The sequence below is a fragment of the Hyla sarda genome, chromosome 4 (genome assembly GCF_029499605.1).
Source record: "Hyla sarda isolate aHylSar1 chromosome 4, aHylSar1.hap1, whole genome shotgun sequence".
In the NCBI taxonomy this organism is placed as follows: Eukaryota; Metazoa; Chordata; class Amphibia; order Anura; family Hylidae; genus Hyla; species Hyla sarda.
The window spans coordinates 125,484,325-125,511,203 of record NC_079192.1 but is presented as its reverse complement, the minus strand read 5'-3'; the positions used below and the strand labels follow the sequence as shown (position 1 = coordinate 125,511,203).

General features: G+C 43.9%; 1 protein-coding gene and 1 long non-coding RNA gene across 2 annotated transcripts in view; one reads left to right on the top strand and one right to left on the bottom strand.

The window, feature by feature from the left end:
• Positions 1-26,879, bottom strand: part of SERINC4 (serine incorporator 4) — a 74,011-nt gene that overhangs the window by 19,367 nt on the left and 27,765 nt on the right. Inside the window, exons 6-10 of the mRNA XM_056572047.1 lie at positions 25,844-25,923; positions 19,462-19,555; positions 11,969-12,180; positions 6,456-6,551; positions 3,295-3,421 (exon numbers count right to left, since the gene is read on the bottom strand). Coding sequence (XP_056428022.1) covers positions 3,295-3,421; positions 6,456-6,551; positions 11,969-12,180; positions 19,462-19,555; positions 25,844-25,923 — 609 coding nt within the window. The remainder of the gene's footprint in view (positions 1-3,294; positions 3,422-6,455; positions 6,552-11,968; positions 12,181-19,461; positions 19,556-25,843; positions 25,924-26,879) is intronic.
• LOC130368421 (uncharacterized) lies at positions 253-19,776 on the top strand. Its single transcript, XR_008892454.1, has 4 exons — positions 253-380; positions 12,051-12,174; positions 13,670-13,782; positions 19,477-19,776. It is a non-coding gene; the product is annotated as an uncharacterized LOC130368421 (long non-coding RNA).

Sequence of the window (26,879 nt, the reverse complement as noted above, 5' to 3'; positions counted from 1 at the left end):
ATATGGCTTTGGCGTTTTTGCTGCAATAAAAAAACGAGTGAAAACCTAGCCTAGAGGAGTTCTTAAAGGAGTACTCCGGTGCACACTTTTTCATGTTATCCCGTCCGGGCTGCAAAATAAAAGAAAACGCACTTTATCTTACCTGCCAACGAGCCCCCGGAGCTCCGGTACAGGTGTTCGGTCCCCGGGCTGTATTCTTCTTACTTCCTGTTAGCCCGGCACGTCACACAGAGCTTCAGCCTATCACTGGCCGAGGCAGGACATCGCTGCGGCCGGTGATAGGCTGAAGCTCCGTGTGACGTGCCGGGCTAACAGGAAGTAAGAAGAATACAGTCCGGGGACCGAACACCTGTACCGGAGCTCCGGGGGCTCGTTGGCAGGTAAGATAAAGTGCGTTTTCTTTTATTTTGCAGCCCGGACGGGATAACATGAAAAAAGTGTGTACCGGAGTACTCCTTTAACATAAACATATTGGTTTACTTGTTCTTTATATGTGGTCTGAGAAACAGCGATAACACTGATCAGAAGAATGGCCCACATAAATGACACCCTTTGTGGTAGCCATTTTGGCATGGGCATATAGATGTGGGTCAGAAAAGGTTTCTCTTCCAACTCCAGAAGTAAGAATAAATGATCTGACATGCCAGCATTACTCATGTACGAAGCCCATCACTTGTGCTGTCTTGTTAGGAACATTAGAAAATAAGTCACAGACATGTATGGAACATGATTTAGTGAATAATCTGTTTGCATCACTACTGTTTTCTGGCATAATCTTTACACATTAACACATGATGAAAGATGTTTTTATGTACAGTGTAATTGCAGACAGCATCTGCTGGGAGCATCACGCCAACTATTACACACATTTACTATAAGTGGAACAAAATGGTGACGAATACAGTGGTCCCTCAAGTTACAATATTAATCGGTTCCGGGATGACCATTGTATGTTGAAACCATTGTATGTTGAGACCAGAACTCTATGGAAACCTGGTAATTGGTTCTGAAGCCACCAAAATGTCATCCAAAAATAGGAAAAAGTGAGGATTAAAGAAAAATAAGTAGTAAACTAATATAGAAAAAGCAAATTCTTACATATAAAAGTAATAAAGATCTGTTGGGAGCTGTAAATCACTGTCTATTTCAGTGTTTCCCAACCAGAGTGGCTCCAGCTGTTGCAAAACTACAACTCCCAGCATGCCCGGACAGCCAAAGGCTGTCCGGGCATGCTGGGAGTTGTAGTTTTGGAACAGCTGGAGGCAACCTCTTTGGAAAACACTGGTCTATGTAGAGGACAGGAGCTTCTTCAGGGTCCTGTACAGAACACACAATGTCCTAAAAAAAAGTAAAATGGAGCCGCCCTCACCTGGTGTCCAAAGGAGAAGCTAACCCTGGCACAGGTAAAGAGTACAGAACGTGTTATACCTCCCTGTACTGTAGGGGGCGCTACCAGACAGTCAGTGCATGCACTTAAGGAATACAGGGGTTTTACCAGTGAAATATCCATTCTGATTGGTCGGTTCTTCCAGCCATTGACACGTTTCGCAGATTCCATAGCATTGTATGTTGAGTCTGGTTTCAAGTTACATTGGTCCAGAAAAGACCATTGTATGTTGAAACTATTGTATGTTGAGGCCATTGTAAGTTGAGGGATCACTGTATTTGACAATGGCTGCTTACACACATAGTGGTCTTACCATGGGAACTATATGTGTTTTATCACTAATTACCATAGTGCATGAGCAGTTTGGTCTCTTGTGTATATGTGAAGTACGACAAACAGTGGTACCGCAGCAAAACCACGTGTTCTACGGCAAATTGTTATGGTTTTGCAAAGCTTACTTTGGTCATACAGACGTTACAAGTGAAACAAATTCCTTTAACTTGTTTCACCTGTGAAAACCATGCGGCCAAAAACGCATTGTTGAATCTGGTAAAACCGGTGTCACCATTAGGCACATGTGAACGCACCCTTATATCTATCCACTTAACATGAATACTGTCCACAGTACATAGACACCAAACATCTCCATCCCATACTCTATGTTACAGGATACCTAGGTATCACAAACCTCATATATACTGTACCTAGAATACCTGTTCGATTAATTGAGATCAATTAATTTCTGTAAACTGCTTGTTGGAATTAAAGGGGTACTCCGCTGGAAACATCTTATCCCCTCTCCAAAGGATAGGGAATAAGATGTTAGATTCAGTGCACGGTGCAAATTCCGCTCCGTACCAGATGACTGGCGATGCGCCCCACCAGCCCCCTCCATTCACGTCTATGGGAGGAGGTGTGACGGCTGTGTACCAGCTGCAAGCTTCCGAGTTTTGGATGCTGCCGCTGCTGACCCGGAGATTGCGGGGGGGGGGTCTGTTACATAAACTACATGTTGACTTAATTTAGACTTTAAATGGCTACTTCCCTCCATGTAATAACTAATGCAATTTCTTCATATTTGTTTATCACTTCATTTACCAAAAATAACTCATTACCTCAGAAAAACAGCTCTAAAGTTTTGGCCGCTAAGCGTCTCACTTCTCTAATGTCCTTTCCGTATTGTCAGGAGAAATCTGTCTTTAGTAACAGACCAGGCCAAATGACAGGAAAGAGGGCATTTTGCTGTGTGTCAGAGAGTGGGGGGGGGGGGGGGTTGGGATGGGGCTAAGAAAGCCTTGGCTGTGTATCTTGCACGCTGGAGCTCAGTGCTTACTATAACCCTTTTCTTGCTGTGATGCTACTGTTGTTTACTTTCTTTCTTCTTATATTGCACCTTGCACAACCAGTGCATCGTTAACCCTATTCACCTCCACATGCTATCTAGTACTGTACTATGTAAATTATTAGGTTGGCACAGTGTCACCCTGTTTAGTACAGTGCCTTTTCTCCATCACTATAGCAAAGTAGAGAGAAGTGTGTGTTTTGATTGGCCAAAGAAGCAAGGGAAAGAAAGTCCATGTATGTATACTACAGCTCTATTCCCACCCTCTTAATTAGAGAGGATACAAACATAGCTGTGCACGATGGAGGGGGCTCTCATAAGCTCTATAACAGCAGTGAGGGCAGTAAATTCACATTGTCACCACTTTGAAAGGTTAATATAACAAAGCCCTGCAGGCTAAAAAAAAAAAAAAAAAAAAAAAAAATTAAATGACAGGTTCTCTTTAAGTAACACCCAAGGTAAATTTAATTGAATTATCCTTTAAAATCTATGCATGTTACTTACATCATTTTGTTTGTTTTTACTAGTACTTATCGATAAAAAGTGTAGCTAAGTTTATACATACCAGGCAAACAAGATGCAGATGTACATAATGCAGGCTCCAATAACAGCAATAGATGTATCTTCTGACTGTAGCCCATCTCTGCTGATGCTTGGAAAACACACTGTGATATTCTGTCCCCTGTACTGAACTGTAGGGAACATGTAAAAACATAAACCATTGAAAAATGACATGTTAAAGCACACATATACTTAAGCATGTGCACCACAATGTAAAGTTTTCACATATCGAAAGTAACAATGCACCGATATGGATGAAAAATCTATATAAAGTTTGTGGTTCCACATCAGCTTTCTGCTTCAGATCAATACAAGTATAAATTCTGCACCCACACGGCCAATAGTTGCACTATGGAGAATGCCAACATTAGGCACATCACAAGAAAAGGTTGTTACAGGAGATCACAATGTACAGAAGGTAGTGGGATCTACTAAACATTGCTTCATTTTTAGTAGTTATTGGAAAAGTTTGTAACTTGGTAAAAGGCTTAATATGGGATATCATTAAAGGGGTAACGTGGCCTAAAAACACATCTCTTCAGACAGGCCTACAACAGTCTCTAATTGGCCTCAACATATCCTCAACATATCCCTAACATATCCCCAACATATCCTCAACATATCCCCAACATATCCCCAACATATCCCCAACATATCCCCAAATATATCCCCAACATATCCCCAACATATCCTCAACATATCCCCAACATATCCCCAACATATCCTTAACATATCCCCAACATATCCCCAACATATCCCCAACATATCCTTAACATATCCCCAACATATCCCCAACATATCCTCAACATATCCCCAACGTATCCTCAACATATCCCCAACATATCCCCAACATATCCCCAACATATCCCCAACATATCCCCAACATATCCCCAACATATCCTCAACATATCCCCAACATATCCTCAACATATCCCCAACATATCCTCAACATATCCTCAACATATCCCCAACATATCCCCAACATATCCTCAATATATCCCCAACATATCCTCAACATATCCCCAACATATCCCCAACATATCCTCAACATATCCCCGAAATATCCCCAACATATCCCCAACATATCCCCAACATATCCTCAATATATCCCCAACATATCCTCAACATATCCCCAACATATCCTCAACATATCCCCAACATATCCTCAACATATCCCCAACATATCCCCAACATATCCCCAACATATCCCCAACATATCCCCAACATATCCCCAACATATCCTCAATATATCCCCACACCTCTTGTTTGAATAGTTATTGTGTAATATTATGTCTGATACTTGTCTTTGTTTGTACCCCATAATTGTAAGGGCTGCGGAATCTGTAGGCGCTATATAAATAAAAATAAATAAATAAATACTCCAATGGAAAACTTTTTTTTTTTTTTTCATTAAATCAACTGATGCCAGAAAGTTAAACAGATTTGTAAATCTAGCTGCTGCTGAATACTACAGAGGAAATTCTTTTTTTTTTTTTTTTTTGGGGGGGGGGGGGGGGGATTTCTTTTCTGTCTGACCACAGTGCTTTCTGCTGACGCCTCTGTCCATGTCAGGAACTGTCCAGAGCAGGAGGAAATCCCCATAGCAAACATATGCTTCTCTGGACAGTTCCTGACATGGACAGAGGTGTCAGCAGAGAGCACTGTGGTCAGACAGAAAATAAATCCCCCCAAAAAAAGAATTTCCTCTGTAGCATACAGCAGCTGATAAGTACTGGAAGGATTAAGATTTTTTTAATAGAAGTAATTTATAAATCTGTTTAACTTTCTGGCACCAGTTGAAAAAAAAAAAGAGTTTTCCACCAGAGTAACCCTTTAAAGTGGTGGGAAACCATCAAAAGTTACAGAAGTTACAGGTTTCATTATACACATTAAAATCTTTTAACAGATAAAAATGGTGTCAAAGTGATGGAGAAACCGTACAAAGAGATAGTAATAAAGAGGAAATAGTAGCCTAAAACAAGGATAAGAATGTGAAAAGCTATAGAAAGGAGACTGTTTTGTTGGTGGGGAGCTTGTCCTGTGAGAGAATGGCCATGTTTTAGTATACCGTGTTGACAATTATGCTCTGATCTATCTGGGAGACTGATATAAAACCCCCACAGTGAACACAGTCTCTATTATTACAAAGAATAAGGGCTATGGAAGTCATTGTCATCTCATACTGACACATATAAACAGGCTGACAGCACTACAATGCCAAGGTTCAATTAAGGACAAGGCAAGTGTATGAAACCACAATTAGTCATTGTGCATACAGGAGCAAACAGGGGGAAGGTACTGAAGTAGTTAAATGCACAACTATTACAGGCCATAAAAAGCATGTTTGCTATGACTTTGGGGAGATTTTACTCAAAGAGATTCTTGCATGCACTTTTCTATCCATATCAGTTAGTATAATGACATACGGGGGGGGGGGGGGGGGGGCATTTACTAAAGCATTTGTGTCTGTGATCATAGCACAAATGGGTGATGTAGACCAAGAATACGCCTTTGCTGCATCTTTTAATGCCACTTTTGGCATGTGCACATGCCATTCTGTGCCCACTTGGGCAAAGTGGTCATGGTTTACATGGGGAACCATGTGGCCCCAGATTTATTATCTGCCAACTTTTAAAAGTTGAAAAAAATTGTGAAAATCCCATGCCACCCCTGACCACCTGAACCTTACTGCGCCATGTTAACTTTAGGATAAACAACCCTCCTATTAAAGAAAGTCTGTGACGTTTGGTTTAAATTGCAACTTTTTCTATCACTGACTACTGGATATGTTTACCATTCATTGAATGGTCTGTATGTCTGAGACTTTAAAGGGGTACTCTGGTGGAAAACACCATCATTAGTTTCCAAAGCCTCCTTCCTAATCATTTTGCCAATTTAGCTTGTTTTTTTACCCACAGCTCTCTCCTGGGAAAGTGTAGCATGAGTGGCAGGTGTGCCGTTTTGTACACCAATGTAATGTTGCACTTTAGAATGAGCTGGATTTTATTACAAGACGTATCGCTCATAATAAATTCTGGCCAGCTGATATAAAATTGGGCAAAATAATTGTTGCACCAAAAGACTGCAAATGCCCCCTATAATGTCCTGTACAGATCTGGCCTTACTGGTCTGTGGTTTAGATCACATCATAATATTTCCACTTACCTCTTTCTGGAGGCCGACTGGACAGGGCTGAAAATGTAAGGTATGTGACATAGCAGCTAATAATGGAGGCTTGTAGCAATCCAGATCGGGGCTGCTCTGAAAAAGCACAAAAAATCAAGATCATATAATTATTATATAAAGTAAATGAGAACTTATACTGTTGTAAAAATGTGAGTTGTCAGCTAGTCCAGAAGTATATTGTATTGTGCCAATTTATGATGTCATAGCTTCTAAACCTGGAAATAGTCTGGCACTCTAGTAACAGCAGGGGGTGTAACATCACTACAGAGATATACTCTAAGCCCCTTTGGTACAAATGGCAGCATTTAGATGCTAAGTAGACAAAGTCATGACCTCACATGGCCTCACTATATGATTTGTGCCAATGGGATTACAGGAAGGGATGCTGAGAGCTGTGGCCTCTTATAGGATCGAGAAGAATAGTTTAAACATAAATCTAGTTGGTTTATTTCTTTGCAGATCCGAGGGCAATAAGTTATCAGACTGACCCAAACAGCTGGAAACCTGCAGCTATCATTTATATGGATGGGGTCTCAGGCATAAAGACTATTGTAACAAAAAGCGTCAGTGTAATTCATGGGATTCCAGCCTTTATTTTCCTAGATCAGTCTTTAACATAAAAGGGATGTGTTGAATGAGGCCCAGGCCAAGGAGGTCTATGTATTTTTTTTAATAAACACCTCTGCACAGCATTAAACAGTACTGCATTTACAGTCACTGGCCACTTTATTAGGTACACCTGTTTAATTGCTTGTTAACACCAATTACTAATAAGCCAATCACATGGCAACAACTCAATGCATTTAGGCATGCAGATATGGTCAAGGCAACTTGCTAAAGTTCAAACCGAGCATCATAATGGGGAATAAAGAGGATTTAAGTGACTTTTACGTCACAAGATTGTTGGTGCCAGATAGGCTGCTCTAAGTATTTCAAAAACTGCTGACCTACTGGACTTTTTACACACAACCATCTCTAGAGTTTACAGAGAAAAGTCTGAAAAAGATAAAATATCTAGCGAGTAGCAGTTGTGTGGACAAAAAAGCCTTGTTGATGTAAGAGGTCAGAAGAGAATGGGCAAACTGGTTTAAGATGACAGTAATTCAAAACACCACTTGTTACAGCCAAGGTGTACAGAATACATCTATGAAAGCACAATATGTCAAACCTCAAAGCAGATGGGCTACGGCAGCGAAAGACCACACCGGTTGCCACTACTGTTAGCTAAGAATTTAGGCTACAATTCGCACAGGATCACCATAATTGAACGATGGAAGACTAGAAGAACATTGCCCGGTCTGATGAGTCTTGATTCTAGCTGCAACATTCAGATTGTAGGGTCAGAATTTGTCGTAATCAACATGAAAGCTTATATGAATGCTTCATGGTGTGGTAGACATTTTCTTGGCACATTATGTGCCCCTTAGTAAGCATTGATTAAGCACGACAGCCTACCTGAGTATTGTAGCTGACCATGTCCATCCCTTTATGACCACAGTGTACTCATCTTCTGATGGATACTTCCAGTTGCATAATACTCCATGTCACAAAGCTCACATAATCTCAAACTGGTTTCTTGAACATATCAATGAGTTCACTATTCTCCAATGGCCTCCATAGTCACCAGATCTTAAAGGGGTTATCCAGGAAAAAACTTTTTTTTATATATCAACTGGCTCCAGAAAGTTAAACAGATTTGTAAATTACTTCCATAAAAAAAATCTTCATCCTTTCAGTACGTATAAGCTTCTGAAGTTAAGGTTGTTCTTTTCTGTCTAAGGTCTCTCTGATGACACTTGTCTCGGGAACCACCCAGTTTAGAAGAGGTTTGCTATGGGGATTTACTTCTAAACTGGGTGGTTCCCGAGACACATGTCATCAGAGAGCACTTAGACAGAAAAGAACAACCTTAAAGGGGTAGTCCAGTGGTGAAAAACTTATCCCCTATCCTAAGGATAGGGGATAAGTTTGAGATCGCGGGGGGTCCGACCGCTGGGGCCCCCTGCGATCTCTCTGTACGGGGCCCCGGCTCTCCGCCGAGATAGCGGGTGTCGACCCCCGCACGAAGCGGCGGCCGACACGCCCCCTCAATACATCTCTATGGCAGAGCCGGAGATTGCCGAAGGCAGCGCTTCGGCTCTGCCATAGAGTTGTATTGAGGGGGCGTGTCGGCTGCCGCCTCGTGCGGAGGTCAACACGCCCCCTTCCCGCCGGCTGTCGGGGCTCCATACAGGAGATCTCGGGGGGCCCCAACGGTCGGACCCCCCGCGATCTGCAACTTATCCCCTATCCTTAGGATAGGGGATAAGTTGCTCACCACTGAATCACCACTTGACTACTCCTTTAACTTCACAAGCTCATAAGTACTGAAAGGATTAAGATTTTTTAATAAAAGTAATTTACAAATCTGTTTAAGTTTCTAGAGCCAGTTCATATATAAAAAAATGTTTTTTCCTGGATAACCCCTTTAACCCAATATCAAGCTCATGGTTGTGCAACCAGCAAATCTGCAGCAACTGTGTGAAGCCATCATTTTCATATGGGCCAAAATCTCTAAGGAATGTTCCCTGCACCTTGTAGACAATATGCCACGAAGAATGAAGGCAAAAAAGGGGGTCCAAGCCGATACTAGCAGGGTGTACCTAATAAAGTGGCAAGTGAGTGTATGTCATATAAATGCTGTAATGATAAAGAAGGTTGGGATGGTTTCATTGCAACGCTGAGGTCCTGGGTTCTCATGTGATCAAGGACAACACATCTGCATGGACCTGTATCTTCCACCTGTGTTTATGTGGTTTTCCCCAACACTCCAAAAACATATTGATAGGTTATAGTTTCCTGGCACAAGAACCTGTCTATGATAGGAAAATGTAATTGTGAGGTTAGAGCCTGGTGGGAATGATAACAATCTCTGCATAGCGGTACAGAAAATGTTGGCACTATACTAGTAACAGGAAAATAAAAATAAAATAATAATTTATGCTTTTAAGAGAAAATTTAGCCAGTCATTGGTTTACACTGCACAAGGACAGACTAAGGCTGAGTTCACATTAGCGTTAAAGGGGTTCTCCGCTGCTAAGCGTTTGGAACAAACTGTTCCAAATGCTGGAGCCGGCGCTGGGAGCTTGTGACATCATAGCCCCATCATGACGTCACGCCCAGCCCCCTCAATGCAAGTCTATGGGAGGGGGCGTGACAGCCGTCACGCCCCCTCCCATAGACTTGAATTGAGGGGGTGGGGCGTGACGTCATGATGGGGTTATGATGTCACAAGCTCCCGACGCCAGCTCCAGCGTTCAGAACAGTTTGTTCCAAACGCTTAGCAGCGCAGTACCCCTTTAAGCTCCGTTTAGAGGACCTAGGCTTGCAAAATCTGTTCAAATAATCCTGCATGGCCTATTTTTTTTCTCTGCTCAACTCCTGTGAAACAATGGACCCCAGATGGAAACCTTTATTCAAAGTCAATGGGATCTATCAGGACCTGGCAGTGTCCATTGTGCTCCGACAAGTTTAGGGTTTTTTCGGCACAAAAAAAAAAAGACAAATAGACTCTGAACGGATCGTAGCACAACAGCAGTGTGCACGTGCACTTGCTCTGTCAAAACAGCTTTTCTTTTTTAAACTTAAGTTAAAACAGCTTTTCTGTTTTTGGGCAGTAATTCTTCCTAATCAATGAACCTGCATATAAATTGTCTTCTTCGTTTAGGAGGCAGCTAGATATATGGATTATATCATGCAGGCAGTTTAGCAGTCCCCTATAAATATAGTAAGGGTAGAAGAGATAAGAGCCTGTCAGGAACCTCTGCTGCTTCTTGTCTCAATGTGAAATATCTTCTGTCAAAACCTTGTTTTTCCCAAATGAAAGATAGTTTATAGCCCAACATACTAGTAATGCAATACAGGTCGTTGAGAAAAACTCAACCAGAGTTCTGGTTTAAATCTATTAATTCTCTTGAGAACAAATGACTAAAATCTATACAAAAACTGATGAACCCACAAACTGATGAACCCACAAATATACCGATTATTTATTTATTTAAATACATTATAAGTTCTAAAATGTTCACCAGTAATATATATATGAGTATGCAGAATAGGATTTCTCTAGAAGAAAAAGTTTATCCTCTAGTTCCCCATATTAAAGGTAACATCCCTGCACTTCCATGTTTGGCCATTCAAACAGCCATAATTGAGGAATGTTAGCCAAGCCAGAATCTCTCCCAGAAGGAAGAGTTACCCATCTGTAGACAGCTGTTTCCAGGTTATTGCCCCATGTGCTCGCCAGGCAGCACCCTGCTTGAGTAGTAAGAACCCTGAAACAGCTGTCTATTGATGGTAACTCTTCTGGCTTGGCTAATACTCTCCAATTAGGTTTCAAGGCTCTTTTAGTGTTGAGCAGCATAGGCCATATTCGAATTCGCGAATATTCTCGAATATATGGACGAATATTTGTCATATATTCGCGAATATTCGCATATTCGTAATATCCTCGTTTTATTTTCGCATGCGGGAAAAATCGCGTATGCGAAAATTTGTATAAAAATTTGCATAAATGAAAATTAGCATATGCGAAAATTTGCATATGCTAATTTTCGCATATGCGAAAATTCGCACGCCAGTTTCACACAGTACTATTAGAGCCTTCTTTACACCACACAAGCTAGAAGGAGAGAGGGATGATCACTGTGATGTGTACTGTGAAAAAAATAAAAAAATAAAATAAAAAAAGAATATTCGTAATTACGAATATATAGTGCTATATTTGCGAATATTTGCGAATTCGCGAATATGCGATATTCGCGAATAAAATTTGCTTTGCGAATATTCGTGAGCAACACAAGGCTCTTTAAAGGACAAAGCATTGACTTGCAAGGTAGTCACCTCCAATAGGTGGCATCAGAGAGCAAGCACTCTTCTTTCTGGAGAAATGCTATCTGTGCAAATCATGTTTAGGGTACGTTCACACGTACGGATTTACAGCGGATTTTACGCTGCAGATCCGCCGCTGAAGGACCTCCGTATGGTGCCCTTAAATGTGCCTGCTCGGAGCGGCAATACGCCACTCCAAGCAGACACACTGTGATGTGCGAGTAGCCGCGCATGCGCGGTGTAACAGCACACATCGCGTCCACTTCCCCTGCTCAATGAGCTAGGCCGAGAGCTGCCGCGATCTGCGAGTATACTGCGCATGCGCTCGGTGACTCGCACATCGCAGTGTGTCTGCTCGTAGCGGCGTATTGCCGCTCCGAGCAGGCATGTATAAAGGCAGCATATAGGAGGTCTTTCAGCGGCGGATCCGCAACAAAATACACTGCAAAAATCCGCACGTCTGAACGTACCCTTAGCCAGTGGAATATTTCCATAGCCTAAAAGACTCAAAAAATCTGGAGCAATTTTCCCACTTTTAGTCCCAGTGTATAAGTAACATCCTTAAATATATTTATCTGGTAAGTAACCAAATAACTAAAGCCCCTTCCATATACTGTACTTACTGAGTTGTACACATGGGGTGATGGAAATGAAGGACATGATTATACACAAGATGATGTTAATGCTTATCAGTCCTTTGTTCAGGATACAGCCAGCTGGATGGGTGAAGTATGTGTACAGGAAATAGAAGGCCAGTGAGGCAATGGAATAGAAGAGCAATGTGGTAACCAGAACGGCAAAATACCAGCGTTTGTCTTTAGATGCACCGGTGAGCCTGAGGGGAGGGAAACAGACAGGCTTCAATGGTAATATTATTATGTATGTTCACCTACTTATGTATCCTAATTAGGGATGTCCCAATACCATTTTTTAAAGACTGAGTACGAGTACCGATACTTTAATTCTAGTACTCGCCGATACCAAGTACAAGTACTTTTATTTTAAAGGGAATCTGACAACAGGGTGACGCGGTATCTGGCTCTGCTTACCGTGTGATATGTGGGTTCTTGTTGTGTACAATGGAGACGGCTGCTGTAGTATAAGCCAAGATTTCTCTCTTCTCCATTGGACAGAACAGGGAATTTGCATTGCCGGCAAGACCGATGTCTCCGGAGCGATTGTGCTGACGTTCACATGGTGAGCAGCGGTAGAAACCAGGTCACCTGCACTATCTACATATAAATTCAAGTTAGTGCAGGTGACTCTGCTGTATGATTGCCTTTAATAGTAGGTACTCTCCCCTTGTAGGTAGAATAGATAGCTGCAGACATTAGTAGCAGCCCCACCCCTGTATACTGCAGCCCCCCCTTGTAGACAGCGCACCCCCCCTTTTGTAGACAGCACCCCCTCTTGTCCCCCTTGTAGACAGCGCCCACTTGTAGACAGGAACCCACTCTTGTAGACAGCACCAACCCTTGTAGACAGCAGGCCCCCCCCCCCACTTTGAAGACAGCGTTCCCTCTTGTCCCCCTTGTAGACAGCAAGGTCCCTCCTTGTAGGGAGCAGGGTCCCCCCTTGTAGGGAGCAGCCCCCCCCCCCTCCCCCTCTTATAGACAGCAGGCGCCCCCCTCCCCCTCTTATAGACAGCAGGCGCCCCCTCTCCCCCTTATAGAAAGAAGACGCACCCCTTTATAGACAGCAGGTGCCCCCCTCTCCCCCCCTTATAGACAGCAGGCACCCCCCTCCCCCCCTTACAGACAGCAGGTGCCCCCTTCCCGTCCCCCATTATAGACAGCAGGCACACACACCCCCCACCCTCCTCTTGTAGACAGTGCTCACCTGCGGCTGTCCTCGGGTGTTGCTGCTCCGCTGTCCCGTTCTCCCGATCACATCATGGTGTCCTATGGAGGAGCATGGGACATACACGTCACTCTGCTTCCTCCGTAGCGCTACGCTGGGCGCAGGGGTGGAGGAGGAGTGATGTGTGTGTGTCACATGCTCCTCTGTAGGACGCCATGATGTGATCGGGAGAACGGGATAGCGGAGCGGGGCTGCACAGCAGCAGTTATGGGACATGGTATCGGGGACATTAAATGATACTAGTATCGGTATCGGGACATCCCTAACAATAGCCACTGAGAGTGCTGCATATGAATCCTACAATAATGTGTGTACTCAACATTGACTCTTTCTATTCGTGGAGGAGAATGTACTGTATATATCATTACAATTTTCTAACATCTATGATCCTACTGACATGGAGTTTGTTTCCTTCACACTACCAAAAAATAAGCTAACAAAATTGTTCCTTGTGTTCCTTGCAGATTGTAACCCCTTGCGGGCTTATAGATGTATCATATGCTGAATAAATGCGAATCATAGTCACGGAATAACTTAAAAACAGACATTCCAGAGGCGATCACATGATCCTGTAAATGTAAGTTGTGGCTGTTACTCTTGAACACAAAAGGCGTTAATTTTTAACGTAAATTTGTTTTCCCTTAGTCCTAACAGCAGCACAAGTGGGGTGTTCTGCCCCTGTGAAGCTGGCAGGACGGTGGAATTTTTAATTCCGCCCAAGTAATTAAAGACTTAATTAGACCCCCATATAAGGCCTCCTCCCTTAGGCCACATTGCTTAATAACAAGTAAAACAAAACAATTTGGGCGGGAAAATTTGTGTGCTGCTGTTAGGACTAAGGGAAAACAAATTTACGTTAAAAATTAACGCTTCCCTTACGTCCTAACCAGCAGCACAAGTGGGGACTTAGCAAGTAACAACACAAATAGGGAGGGACTAAGGCAGAGTGGCACTTAGGATTGATTGCCCGAAGGCCAACTCTTCCGAACGTTTGGCATTAACCCTGTAATGACTAATAAATGTATTATGCGTGCTCCAGGAGGCAGCAGCGCAGACTTGTTCTAGAGGAACAGCTTTTCTTTCTGCAAAAGAAGTAGAGACTGCCCTAGTGGAATGGGCAGTGACAAAGGCAGGAGGAGCTAACTCCTGGGCTACAAAAGCCTCCCGAATTGCCTCTTTAATCCATCTACTCAGAGAGGGTTTAGAGGCTTTAAGACCTTTGTTCTTCCCAGAAAAGGAAACAAGAAGGTGCTCCGATCTTCTAAATTCCCCAGTTCTTGAGATGTAAATTCTGAGGATTCTTGAAATGTCCAGAGTATGGTCAGCAGCTTCCTCGGGAGAGGATGGATTAGGACACAGAACTGGAAGGGATATAGCTTGATTGATGTTGGAGAACGTCGGGACCTTAGGAACAAAGGTGGGCAAAAATCTCAACAGGAATCTATCCTGGAGAAAAAGCGTATAAGGCTCGAAAGCCGAAAGGGCCTGAAGCTCGCCAATCCTTTTGGCTGAGGTTATGGCCAATAAGAAGGTGACTTTAAGGGACAAATACCTAAAGTCGACTTCTTCCAGAGGTTCAAAGGGGTGTGAGCATAACCCCTTAAGAACAATGGTCAAATCCCATTTGGGAATGGGTCTGAGAACTGTAGGCTTAAGTCTTTCAGCCCCTTTGAGGAATCTTCTAACCAGGGATTTTTGTGATAAAGATCTGCCTAAAAAGGCAGAGAGCGCTGAAACTTGAACCCTCAGAGTGGATGGGCTAAGACCCTTGTCAAGGCCATCCTGAAGGAAACGTAAAATTGCCGAAAGAGGAGGATCTGAGGTTACTACCTCTTTCGTAGCACACCATCGAAGGGAAATCTTCTTTATCCTAGAATAGACTTTGTTTGTAGACTCTGCTCTAGAGTGTGCAATAGTTCTCAAGACCTCCGCAGGAAGCCCACTACTTAGTAGGGTCCTGTCAATCTCCAGGCTGTCAGATTGAGTCTCCTCAGATCTAGGCAGGAGCCTGTGTTGTGAGACACAAGGTTCTGCACGTGGGGAAGCCTCCAATAACACCCCTGACTCATCCTCATGAGTTGGGTGAACCAGGACCTCTTGGGCCAGAATGGTATGATGGCAATCACTGAGGTCTGGTCTTGCCTGACTTTCATCAATACCCTTGGTATCATGGAAAGTGGAGGGAATATGTAGGCCAGCCTGAACCTCCATGGAATGGACAGAGCGTCTATCGCCACTGGATTGTCCTCTTTGTAAAGAGAGCAAAACTTGTTCACCTTGGCGTTCAGACGAGTTGCCATGAGATCTATCTCTGGCATACCCCACCTTAGGGTTATCTTCTTGAAGATGTCTTCGTTCAGGGACCATTCCCCTTGGACCGGAAGCCCGCGACTTAGACGATCTGCCACTATGTTGAGATCCCCCTTGATGTGGACTGCAGAAAGGTGGGTTAGATTGAGCTCTGCCCAAGAAAGAATTAGTCCGGTCTCCTTGAGGAGCACTTGGGACTTTGTGCCACCCTGTCTGTTGATGTAAGCCACCACAGTGGTGTTGTCTGACTGAACTCTTATCGCTTTCCCTAGAATAAGGGGTGCGAAATGGAGAAGAGCTAGACGAACTGCTCTCAGTTCACTCATGTTGGAGGAGAGAAGTCTCTCCTGAGGGTTCCAAGTACCCTGTACTGGATTCTCGTCCAGATGGGCTCCCCAGCCCAGAAGGGAGGCGTCCGTGGTTAAAGTGATCCACTGAGGTTGAATCAAGGACTTCCCATCTGTCAGATTCGTCCACCATCTGAGAGATGCACGGACCTCGGTCGACAGGTTGCACTTTTTGTCCAACCCACTGGGGTTGCGATTCCAGACCTTCAAGACTTGATCTTGGAGAGGCCGGAGGTGCCATAGGGCCCAGGGGACTGCCTCTGCAAACGCTGACATATGACCCAACATCTTCATTAGAGTTCTGATGGGAACCTTGCGAGGGACCATCAAAAACTCGGCGGCTCTTATGACTCGATCTTCCCTTTCTGGAGTGAGGGATAGAGTCATCTGAGAGGAGTTCAGGACAAACCCCAGAAACTTCCTTGAGGTGGACGGGTTGATTTCTGATTTCTCCCAATTTATAAGCCAGCCCAAGCGCTGGAGAAAATCTAGAGCCAGATGAAGATGAGACTGTAGAACGTCTAGAGTAGCGGCTTTTAGAAGCCAGTCGTCTAGATAAGGAATGATCTCTAGACCTTTTAGTCTTAGAGCAGAGACCACTGGAGCCACCACCTTTGTAAAGGTGTGCGGGGCTGAAGTGATGCCGAAAGGCAGAACAGCAAACTGGAAATGCTTTACCATACCGTTTATGGTGACAGCAACCCTCAAATATTTCCTGTGAGCAGAAAAAATAGGAACATGCAGGTAAGCATCCTTCAAGTCGATGGTAACCATGAGATCTTGAGGATCCAGGATACTGACTACTGAGCGAATGGTTTCCATCCTGAACCGCCTTTCCCTTATGAAACGGTTCAAAAAGCGAAGATCTATGATCATACGCCAGTCGCCCGATGGTTTCGGCACCAGAAATATTGGGGAATACACCCCTGACCCTCTTTGGTCGGGGGGAACTTCTTCTAGTGCATGTTTCCCCACATACTGTAGGACAGAGTCCTCTAGAATAGCCTGTTTTGGCTGAGGAAGTAACTTTGTTAAAACAAATTTCCTTGGAGGAGGGGAAATGAAATCTATTTTGTACCCCGACTGAATGACATCCAGAACCCAAGGATCCTGGATTTCTTGCATCCAGGTTGACAGAATCAAACTTAAACGTCCTCCGACCGGAGGGGGATTGGTAGATAGCTTCTCTACCTGAACTTCCCGAGGGGAAGGGAGAGGGGAAACGTTGGTGGACCTTAGAGGAGAGTCATAGCTCGGCTTTACGGTCTTTACCACGGCCGCGTCCTCCACCACGCTTTTGAGTAGACTGGCGTCTCTGGGATCTGGAAGGGCCCTGGAACTTCCCCCCCTTGGATCTACGCTTGCCCCGAAAGGACTGTACAGGTAGGCATTTACCTTTTTTATCCGCAAAACCTTCCATGATTCTGTCTAACTCAGACCCAAAGAGGCAATTAGGCTCAAAGGGCATCCCACAGAGGTTGAACTTTGAGGTATTATCAGCTACCCAGGGACGCAACCACAGGGGGCGCCTGCTTGCGGATGAGAGCGCCATGACTTGGCAGCAAGTTTGAGGTGCTGTTGGGATGATTCGCATAGGAAGTCTACCCCAAGGAGTAGCGTTTTGAAGCTGTCCAGAATATCCTCCCTAGCAACATTACTTTCAATCTCAGACTGAATGCGTTGTACGTGTTCTTTGACAAAGTCGGCAACCTCACTTGAAGCAACAGCCACCGAGGCAGATGCTGAGGCCGCCGAATAGTTGCATCTTAGAAGGGAGTCCACCTTCCTGTCAAGGGGGTCCTGAAGGTTACTGCCATCATCTGCAGGAACTAGAACCCTCTTGGACAGCTTGTTAACAGCCATATCCACTTTTGGCGGTGGCATTCAGGATTCCGACTCAGCTTCTGATAGAGGAAACATCAGCTTGAACCTCCGGGTAACAACAGCAGGCTTGTCTGGGTGCTTCCACTCAGCATTCATCAGTTTCCTAAGTGTATCATCCACTTTGAAAACCAAAGGTCCTCTAGAGGTGGATGTAGAGGCTTCCCCTTGATCAACATCCTGATCCCTTGATCGGATGGATCTAAGCAATCTCTGCGTCTTTTCCACAGGAAAAAGAGGTGGAGAGATTACTTCCTCTACTGACTGTTCCGACTGATCGCCCACAGACATAACGGAATCCTCCACGACAGATGGAGGACCAGACTCGGTCCTAGGCCTCTTAGGGGCAAAGGAATTCTTGATCTCGTTGATAGAATTTCCCATGAATTCTTTCATCCAGATGAACATGTCCTGGACTGTAGGTTCAGCTGGATTAACGGGTGGACGACATCCAGGACACCTGTTATATTCATAGGAATCAGGCAGTGGAGTACCACAGTCAGCGCAAGTTAGATGGCGCTTCTTTGAAGCAGACTTGCGACTATCAGCATGTGTATCACTCGACGGAGGAGTGGACATAGTTCTGGAATTAAAACAATAGGTTAGAAAGACACCAGAACTGTTACCATTGCAGCGCAAATGGAAAAAGAGTACCTATTGAAAAATAGACAAGCTCTTTTACAAAACCCAAGAATAGCAGGAACCACACAAGTGTAGTCAAGCTAGCAAGGCAGCAAGAGGCCAATGAAGGCCAGTACTGCCTTTAATAGGGGAGAGGGCGGCAATTTTAAAATAAGCCCCGCCCCTCCAGGAAGTCAGAGCACCAACTAGATCGAAATCTAAAAAACGATCTGAAATAAAACATTTTTGCTCTGAGCCCCTTCCTTACCTTGGAAGGGGCAAGTAACTAATATATTAAGTATAATAATAGTTAAAACTAGCGCTCATTGTGCCAGAAAGCTCCGATGCCGGACCGGAAGTCGTCAGATGACGCACTTCCGGTCCGCGGCTCCGCACACAGCAGAGGACCGGAGCGAGACAGCGGCGCTGCCGGAAAGGTAAGGGCGGAATGCCCGAGTAGCAGAGGGATCGGAGGATCCCTGAACCAAAGAGGGCGGCGCTCAGCGCCGCCTGAACAGAGAAAATCAACTGTATCTACAAACCCGTACTGAGTCATAGATACAGAGTCTGAAAAAACTCAGCTGGGGCAGCGCCAAACAACGCCGCCCAGGCTGACAGAAAAGAAGGGGCAGCAAGCTGCAACCCTGCTAGAAACAAACCCTTCTCCACATAGAAGAGGGGGAAGGGAAAAACTCCATGCAGGCTCTGCTAAAAAATCAGAGCCTGCACCGTCCTGCTGTCCTGCACAGGACAGAAAAAAAGCAATGTGGCCTAAGGGAGGAGGCCTTATATGGGGGTCTAATTAAGTCTTTAATTACTTGGGCGGAATTAAAAATTCCACCGTCCTGCCAGCTTCACAGGGGCAGAACACCCCACTTGTGCTGCTGGTTAGGACGTAAGGGAAGCAGAGATTTAATTGACACTGACTATACTGCCCCCCAGTGGTGGCATCATGTGCACGCATAAACTTAATTGGTTCTATTTTATCTGCAATGTATCAGTTGAACTTGATGGACTCTTGTCCTTTTTCCAACCTTATAAACTATGTAAGTTTAAATGATAATAAAACATGGAACATGAACAGAGCAAAATCTTACCAATTTTTGTTCCAGGTGTGAGCAAATGCTGTTATCAGTACCAGCTGGATGAGAACAAAAGAGAACCCACCACACACGCCAACATAATGCCATACTGCAAAGACAGATGCCAAGAGTCATTCTAAGGTGGAATCAACCTCATTAATACAATTTGGGGTACGTTCACACAGACAGGATTTACTGCATATTTTGCTGCATATTTTCTGCAGCTAATTTTTCTTCCCATTGACTTCAACGACTTCAGAAAATATGCAACAGATACTGTACGTGTGAATGCACCCTTCAAGGACATTCATATTTACAAATAAATGCTATAAAATTAATAAATCTGTAACAAAAACATACATCTTAGTAACTGTAGTGGCAAATAATTATATTTTTCATTGGAGTAAAATGAAATGTGTTTCCCAACCTGTGGTTTTCTAGTTGTTGCAGAACTACAACTTCCACCATGCTAAAGTCTGTAAGTTCATGATGGGACTTGTAGTTCTGCAACAGATGGAGAGCCAAAGCTAGGGGACAGCTGCATGAAATGGTGCCAAGTATTTGATTCAGGATCAGGGATCTATGGGGGAGATTTATCAAAATCTGTCCAGAGGAAAAGTTGCTGAGTTGCCCATAGCAACCAATCAAATCACTTCTTTCATTTTTTTAAAGTGAAAGAAGCAATCTGATTGGTTGCTATGGGCAACTCAGCAACTTTTCCTTTGGACGGGTTTTGATAAATCTTCCCCTATGTACCAATAGTTCAGCATCTCTTACATGTAGCTGGACAAACTGTTGTGAAATTACAATCCTTATCAAGACTATTTCCATTACAGTTGATAAGCCACAGCATGTACAACACAGTAAATGACATTATTATGAGAAATTCAACCAAGTCATATGTCTCAAATATTCAACATGTGTGAATAGACAAAGCAACAGTTTATTATGAACAGGAAAGACTATTTGCTTAAAACTTAGCTTTTAGTACGGTATGGATAAAATAGTGGCAAACAAACAAACCCCCAATTTGGGGACAATATCCAAGATAAAGCGTGGAAGATTCTATAGTATATTATGGTCTCAACAAAACACAAGCAATACAATACCAGAACCTCCCTAACTCTGGGTTGGTTCCAAAGTCTCAATGTCTTAACGCGTTTCCCCTAGATCAGTGAATCTCAAGCAAGGTCCTCAAGTCCCCCCAACAGGTCAGGTTTCCAGGATTTCCTTAGTCTTTCACAGGTGAAATAACTGTGGTGATGCCTGATTCACGGACCATAATTATATCACCTGTGAAAGACTAAGGGAATCCTATATACATGACCTGTTGGGGGTCTTGAGGACCGCGCTTGAGAAACACTGCCCTAAATAGATATAACTAGGTTCATCAGGAGACAATCAACAAAGGTACAAAGTTGGAACAATACCTGAGCCTGCATTCTAAGATACAACTTAAAGACCACCTAGGTGGTCCAAAAATACCCTTGGGTTCCCAGCCGTCAAAATCTATTATTTACAGGACTTTATTATTTAGGTCCATAAACTAAATCATATTTGTGATGAAAAAATAATTCGTGGATGAAAGAACACACACTTAAAAGCACTGTGTGCAGTCAGCCAGTATAAGTTATAAGTAAGAGGGCTATACTAGCTCCATTAATATTAACTTGACTGTAGAGGGAATTTCTGCAGGTAATGTCCCCCTTCTACTAGTGTTGGCCTGAGCACACAGCTAATTAAAACCAAAACAAGAGGCATGTAGGCAATAGCACAGTAAACTATGACCAACCTGTATCAATAAAGAAAATTACACCTCAAATGGGGGATTTGGGACAGAGGTTCCCAGGTAGATATTAATATACAATGCTCTTGTCATGACCGGGGATGGACAGGGAGAGTGAGCCCTAAGCTGTGCCTAGAAACACTCTCTCTGCCGACTTGCCCAGCCACCCTAAATGATGGATCGACAACTAGGCGTCGGTCCCTTCCTACGCTAAAGTGCAATGGGCGTAAAGGTACACAAAAAATACAGTACATAGTCAGGGACAGGTCCAAAGGATAGGGGATAAGATGTCTGATCGTGGGGGTACCGCCACTGGGGACTCCCGCAATCTGTCATTCAGCACCCACCTTTGCAAGCTCTCCGCAGCGCTGGAGGCTCAGAGTGTGCAGCGTGACGACCATGGGACCGCCCATGTGACATCACGCCTCGCCCCCTCAGCGCTGCAGAGAGCTCGTAAAGGTGGGTGCTGAATGCCAGATTGCGGGGGTCCCCAGCGGCAGGACCCCGCGATCAGACATCTTATGCCCTATCCTTTGGATAGGGGATAAGATGTATTACGGCCGGAGTACCCCTTTAAAGCAAAACGGACATACATAATCCTAAAAACCGACAGATGTACTTAAAACCAAGCAGACTAAAATCTATATCTTAACAGGAATGTAACCATGGTTAAAACTCCCCAACATATCCCCAACATATCCTCAATATATCCCCACACCTCTTGTTTGAATAGTTATTGTGTAATATTATGTCTGATACTTGTCTTTGTTTGTACCCCATAATTGTAAGCGCTGCGGAATCTGTAGGCGCTATATAAATAAATAAATAAATAAAACTCAGACAGACAGACAGACATAGCAAAGGTGAATCATAAAACAGTCAGAGTAAGAACTAATCATCAGCCCAGAGTACCAGCAAAGCTTGGGTTTTAAAACCACACCCAAGCTGTCATAGGTTGAGATCATAAACTCTTCCAACCCAAGGAAAAATTAGCACAGAAACTGTTCAGACATAAAAACAAAGTCTGAACAGGACCAAAAACTGAAAAATGCCAAAACACAGAAATGGAAATTACAGCTCTACAGCCAACAATCATGTACATTACAGAAATATGCCATCCCTAGATGGTGCATGATACAGAAAGTATACAGGTATAAGTATATAGTCTGCATTGGGGTACAAATACAGTAACATTAATAAAGGTATGTACATGTAAGATCAGTGTCCCATGCAATTTCACAAAGCCTGTATGTAGCCACGACCCTGCCGAAACCAACATTTTTGGGGTTATTCATCTCTAAGAAACCAAAGTAACCCAGTTAGGTTGTGGCTACATACAAGCTTTGGGGAAATGCTTTGAGGCATTGAGATTTTGGAACCAACCAAGAGTTTGGGTGGTTCTGGTATTGTATAATTTGTGAGATTTGTTGAGAGCATAATATACCGTAGAATCTTATATGCTTTATCTTAGATATTGCCCCCAATTGGGGGGTATGTTTGTTTGCCCCATTTTTATCCATACCATAATAAAAGCTAAGTATTTTTTCCTGTTCAATGTAGTAACTCTCATAGAAAATACTAAGGTCAGGTTATGCAGGGTTAATAGAGCCCTATGATGACGTCAGTTTGGGTTATTAAAATCCTTATCAAACTGTGACTGTTCCCATATCAGGCTTGGGTGACAATGATCTGCTAATTAGGAATTCTTAAATATGGGCACTGTCATTATAAAAAAAAACTTTTGTGATAGTAACATATCAAACATTTAGATAGGTCGGGGTCTACGTGTTGAGACCCAAACAGTTCAGTAAAATGAGCCAGCAGAAGTGTGCACTTAGTGCTTTCTCTCCAAGCTCCATGTTATGTGACCGAGATGGTCACATAATACAAGCCTATAGGACCAGCTCAGTCATATAGTAGCTGGCATAATATCACACTTCTCTCCCAACTTGTTCTACTGATTGGTCAGGGTCTGAGTATTCAAATTACAATTCTGGATATCGTTTTTGGGTCTCAGCTGTTGGATAATAAGGCCTCCTGTGTTTTAAAACACATGTAAGACAGGTTTCAGAAAAACATCTGTATTATGGCTCTTAAAGGGGTACTCTGCCTCTAGACATCTTATCCCCTATAGGGGACAAGATGTCTGATCGCGGGGGTCCCGCGGCTGGGAACCCCACGATCTATCCTGCAGCACCCCTGTCATCTGGTCCATGGAGCGACCTTCGCTCCGTGCCTGATGACTGACAATGCAGGGGCCCGAGGATCGTGACTTCACGGCCCCACCCCTCGTGACATCATGCCCCACCCCCTCAATGCAAGTCTATTGGAGGGGGCATGACCACGCCCCCTCTAATAGATGAATGAATTAAGGGGGTGGGGTGTGACGTCACAAGGGGGCGGGGCTGTGACGTCACGATCCTCCAGTCCCTGCATCACCAGTCATCAGGCACGGAGCGAAGCTCGCTCCATGGACCAGATGACAGGGGTGCTGCAGGAGAGATCGTGGGGGTTCCCAGCCACGGGACCCCCATGATCAGACATCTTATCCCCTATCCTTTGGATAGGGGATAAAATGTCTAGGGGCGGAGTACCCCTTTAAGTCTTAGCCCTTATCTGTGATAATGACTGATGCACTGACTGTATAAATAAATGCCTCAATCATAAATGATGGATTTGTTGCAGGTTTTAGGATAAAATTCACATTAAAAACTGCAACAAAAATTTTATACAATAACCTAATATACAAACTGCTGAAAACATCTGCATAGATTAAGGGGCATGCTCCCATATGTTTTAAATGCTTTGAAATGTTAAAAAGTACCTGTCATGAACTTGTTAAATTTTATCCTCCCAGTTCACTGCCCCCATCATGATAAACCACCCCCTGCCTTTATTTTTTATTATTTTTTAGTTTTCTACCTTGATATTGCTCTGTATTTTCTGCTCAGTCAGATTTACAGACTGGGAAGGGGCGTTCCCCAGCAGGCGTGACATCATCTGAAGCCATACAGGGGAGAACTTCCTCCCTCACTCTGCTACACACAGCCCAGAGCAGTTAGTTGAGAGATGAGCACATACCCCCCTCAGCACTCCAAACTGCATTTCCTGATTTTGGACTTCTGCCAGGCCAGAAGGAGTCCAAAGTCTGTGCAAGAGATAGGGGGAAATGTGTTCTGGACAAGTAGGGAGACACCTAGTGGCAGTTTTCTTAAACACAAATAAAACATAGAAAACTTCATTTTTTTTAAACAAAGTACATTATAAAGATTTTTATTTACCATAAGGAGTGCAATAGCAAAAATTAATTTTAATCAAAGTGCCCATTTAAGGAGAACTCCAGAATATAAAAAGTGTCCTCCATACTGCCGGCAGAAAAAAAAATAAAGATGTACATATCTTCCTCCGCTCCCCCGGGACGAGTCATATTGCGCTCAGCCAATCACCGGCCGCAGTGAAGTCCCGACTCGGCCGGTGATAGGCTGAGCGGCAGTGTGAGAACGCTTCAAGACAAAAAAAAATTTCACTACACCGGCACCTGCTGCCGGGGGCGAAAACGTCACACTGCACCTCAGCCTATCGCCAGCCGAGTCGGGACTTCACTGCGGCCAGTGGTTGGCAGTATGACTGCAGTATGACTCGCCGACGATCGGCAACCAGGAAGAGGATCGCGGTGGAGACCGGAGATGGTTACCGGAGGCCCCGGGGGAGCAAAGGAAGGTATGTACATCTTTAATTTTTTACTGCCGGCAGTATGGAGGACATTTTTTATATTCTAAGCCCGCGCCAACTGGCTTATTTCTGGACTTTGCATCATATTTCACGCATTGCATTGTAACATGTAACTACTCTGTGTTCCCCGATTGAGGGTCTGTGTGCATGATCCCACACTGACCGGGTATGGGTCTGGCAGCTGACCACCATTCACCTAGATGCAACCATCTGGCTGTCCGGGCATGCTGGGAGTTGTAGTTTTACAACAGCTGGAGGCACCCTGGTTGGGAAACGCTGCCTTACAAAGTGAGGGATGTGCAAGGATGTGTAAGGCACTTGGACTGACCGCCAAGGAGACCTGAGATAGGGACAAAAGGTTCCTCTGGCCAACCAAGTCAGCCCAATGAAATGAATATGGCTGACAGGAAATAGCTGCTTCTGTCGATGGAAATTCGAAAGAGTTAACTGAGAAAATGGAATGGTTTATTATCCCATTCCAAGAGTGGACATCCAAAGGTGTAAGACAGTCTTTTCCAAACAGTGTGCCTCCAGCTGTTGCAAAACTACAACTCCCAGTATGCCCGGACAGCCATTGGCTGTGCGGGCATGCTGGGAGTTGTAGTTTTGCAACAGCTGGAAGAACACTGGTTGGAAATCACTGATGTAAGACAACACCTATACAGAAGATCACATACATTAGCTGTCAAATATGACAGGTTCATTTACTGTATAGCATCTGTTTTACATAGAAATGAAAGTGGTTACAGGTACTTTATATACTTCAGACCTTGAGTGTAAAACACACACAACCTACATTTATATACACAATTATACTAATACACACAGTCCACTGCCTTACATCATGTTATACAGGAAAGTATTGCTGGCATCTCTCACCTTTTATAAAAGAATCGCTGGGGATAAAGAATGCCGCGGCACACATGCCATTCAGAATCAGAAACTTCAGACACCAAAACCTGGAATCCGTAACACAGATGTAATGACAATGTTTATCACAACGAATAAAACAAATAATAAACCCAAGCCCATTTTGGCCTTTTTTGTTTTTCTCCTCCTCGCCTTCTAAGTGACAGAACTGAAATTTTTCCATCTACAGATGGATATGAGGGCTAATTTTTTCATGACCATTTGTACTTTGTATTGACACCATAAAATGTACGGTGCAACAAAAAAAAATATTATTTATGGTGAAAATTATTATTTATACAAATATTATTTATGGTGTTATCTATATTCTCTGGGTCAATATGATTAGAATGATACCCATGTTAACATACTTTTCAATTACTGTACTGCTTTTTAAACAAAAGATGTACCGTATTGTCCGCCGACAAAATTGGGGCGGAAAGTTAGTGCGTCTTATACGGCGAATACACACCTATCGCGGCGGTCCCTGCGGCCATCAACAGCCAGGACTCGCGGCTAATACAGGACATCACCGATCGCGGTGATGCCCTGTATTAACGCTTCAGACGGGGCGATCAAAGTTGACCGCCGCATCTGAAGCGAAAATAACACTAACCCGATGTTCATGACCGCTGCGGTGAAATCGCGCCGTCCCGAAAAGCTTACAGGACACAGGGACCTTATCTGCCTTCTCGGTGTCTGCTCCATGCTGGAGCAGAGCGAGATACCAGGACACTGAGGGAGCGACAGCAGGTGATTCCCATTTGCAAATCGCCATCCACAGCAATGTTCTGCCTCGGCCACCCAGAGCGATTTGCTGACCAGCTTTGTGACGCGCTGACCACAGCCAGACCAGGAAGAACATGTGCAGCAGGTGATTTCCCTTTGTTATTTTATATTCTGAGCGCCCGGGCATAATGGGTTAATATTTTTCTAAAGGAGATATCTCCTTTAACATTATATTTTTATAGTTATAGTGCTGATATTTCCAAATATGTTGATTTAT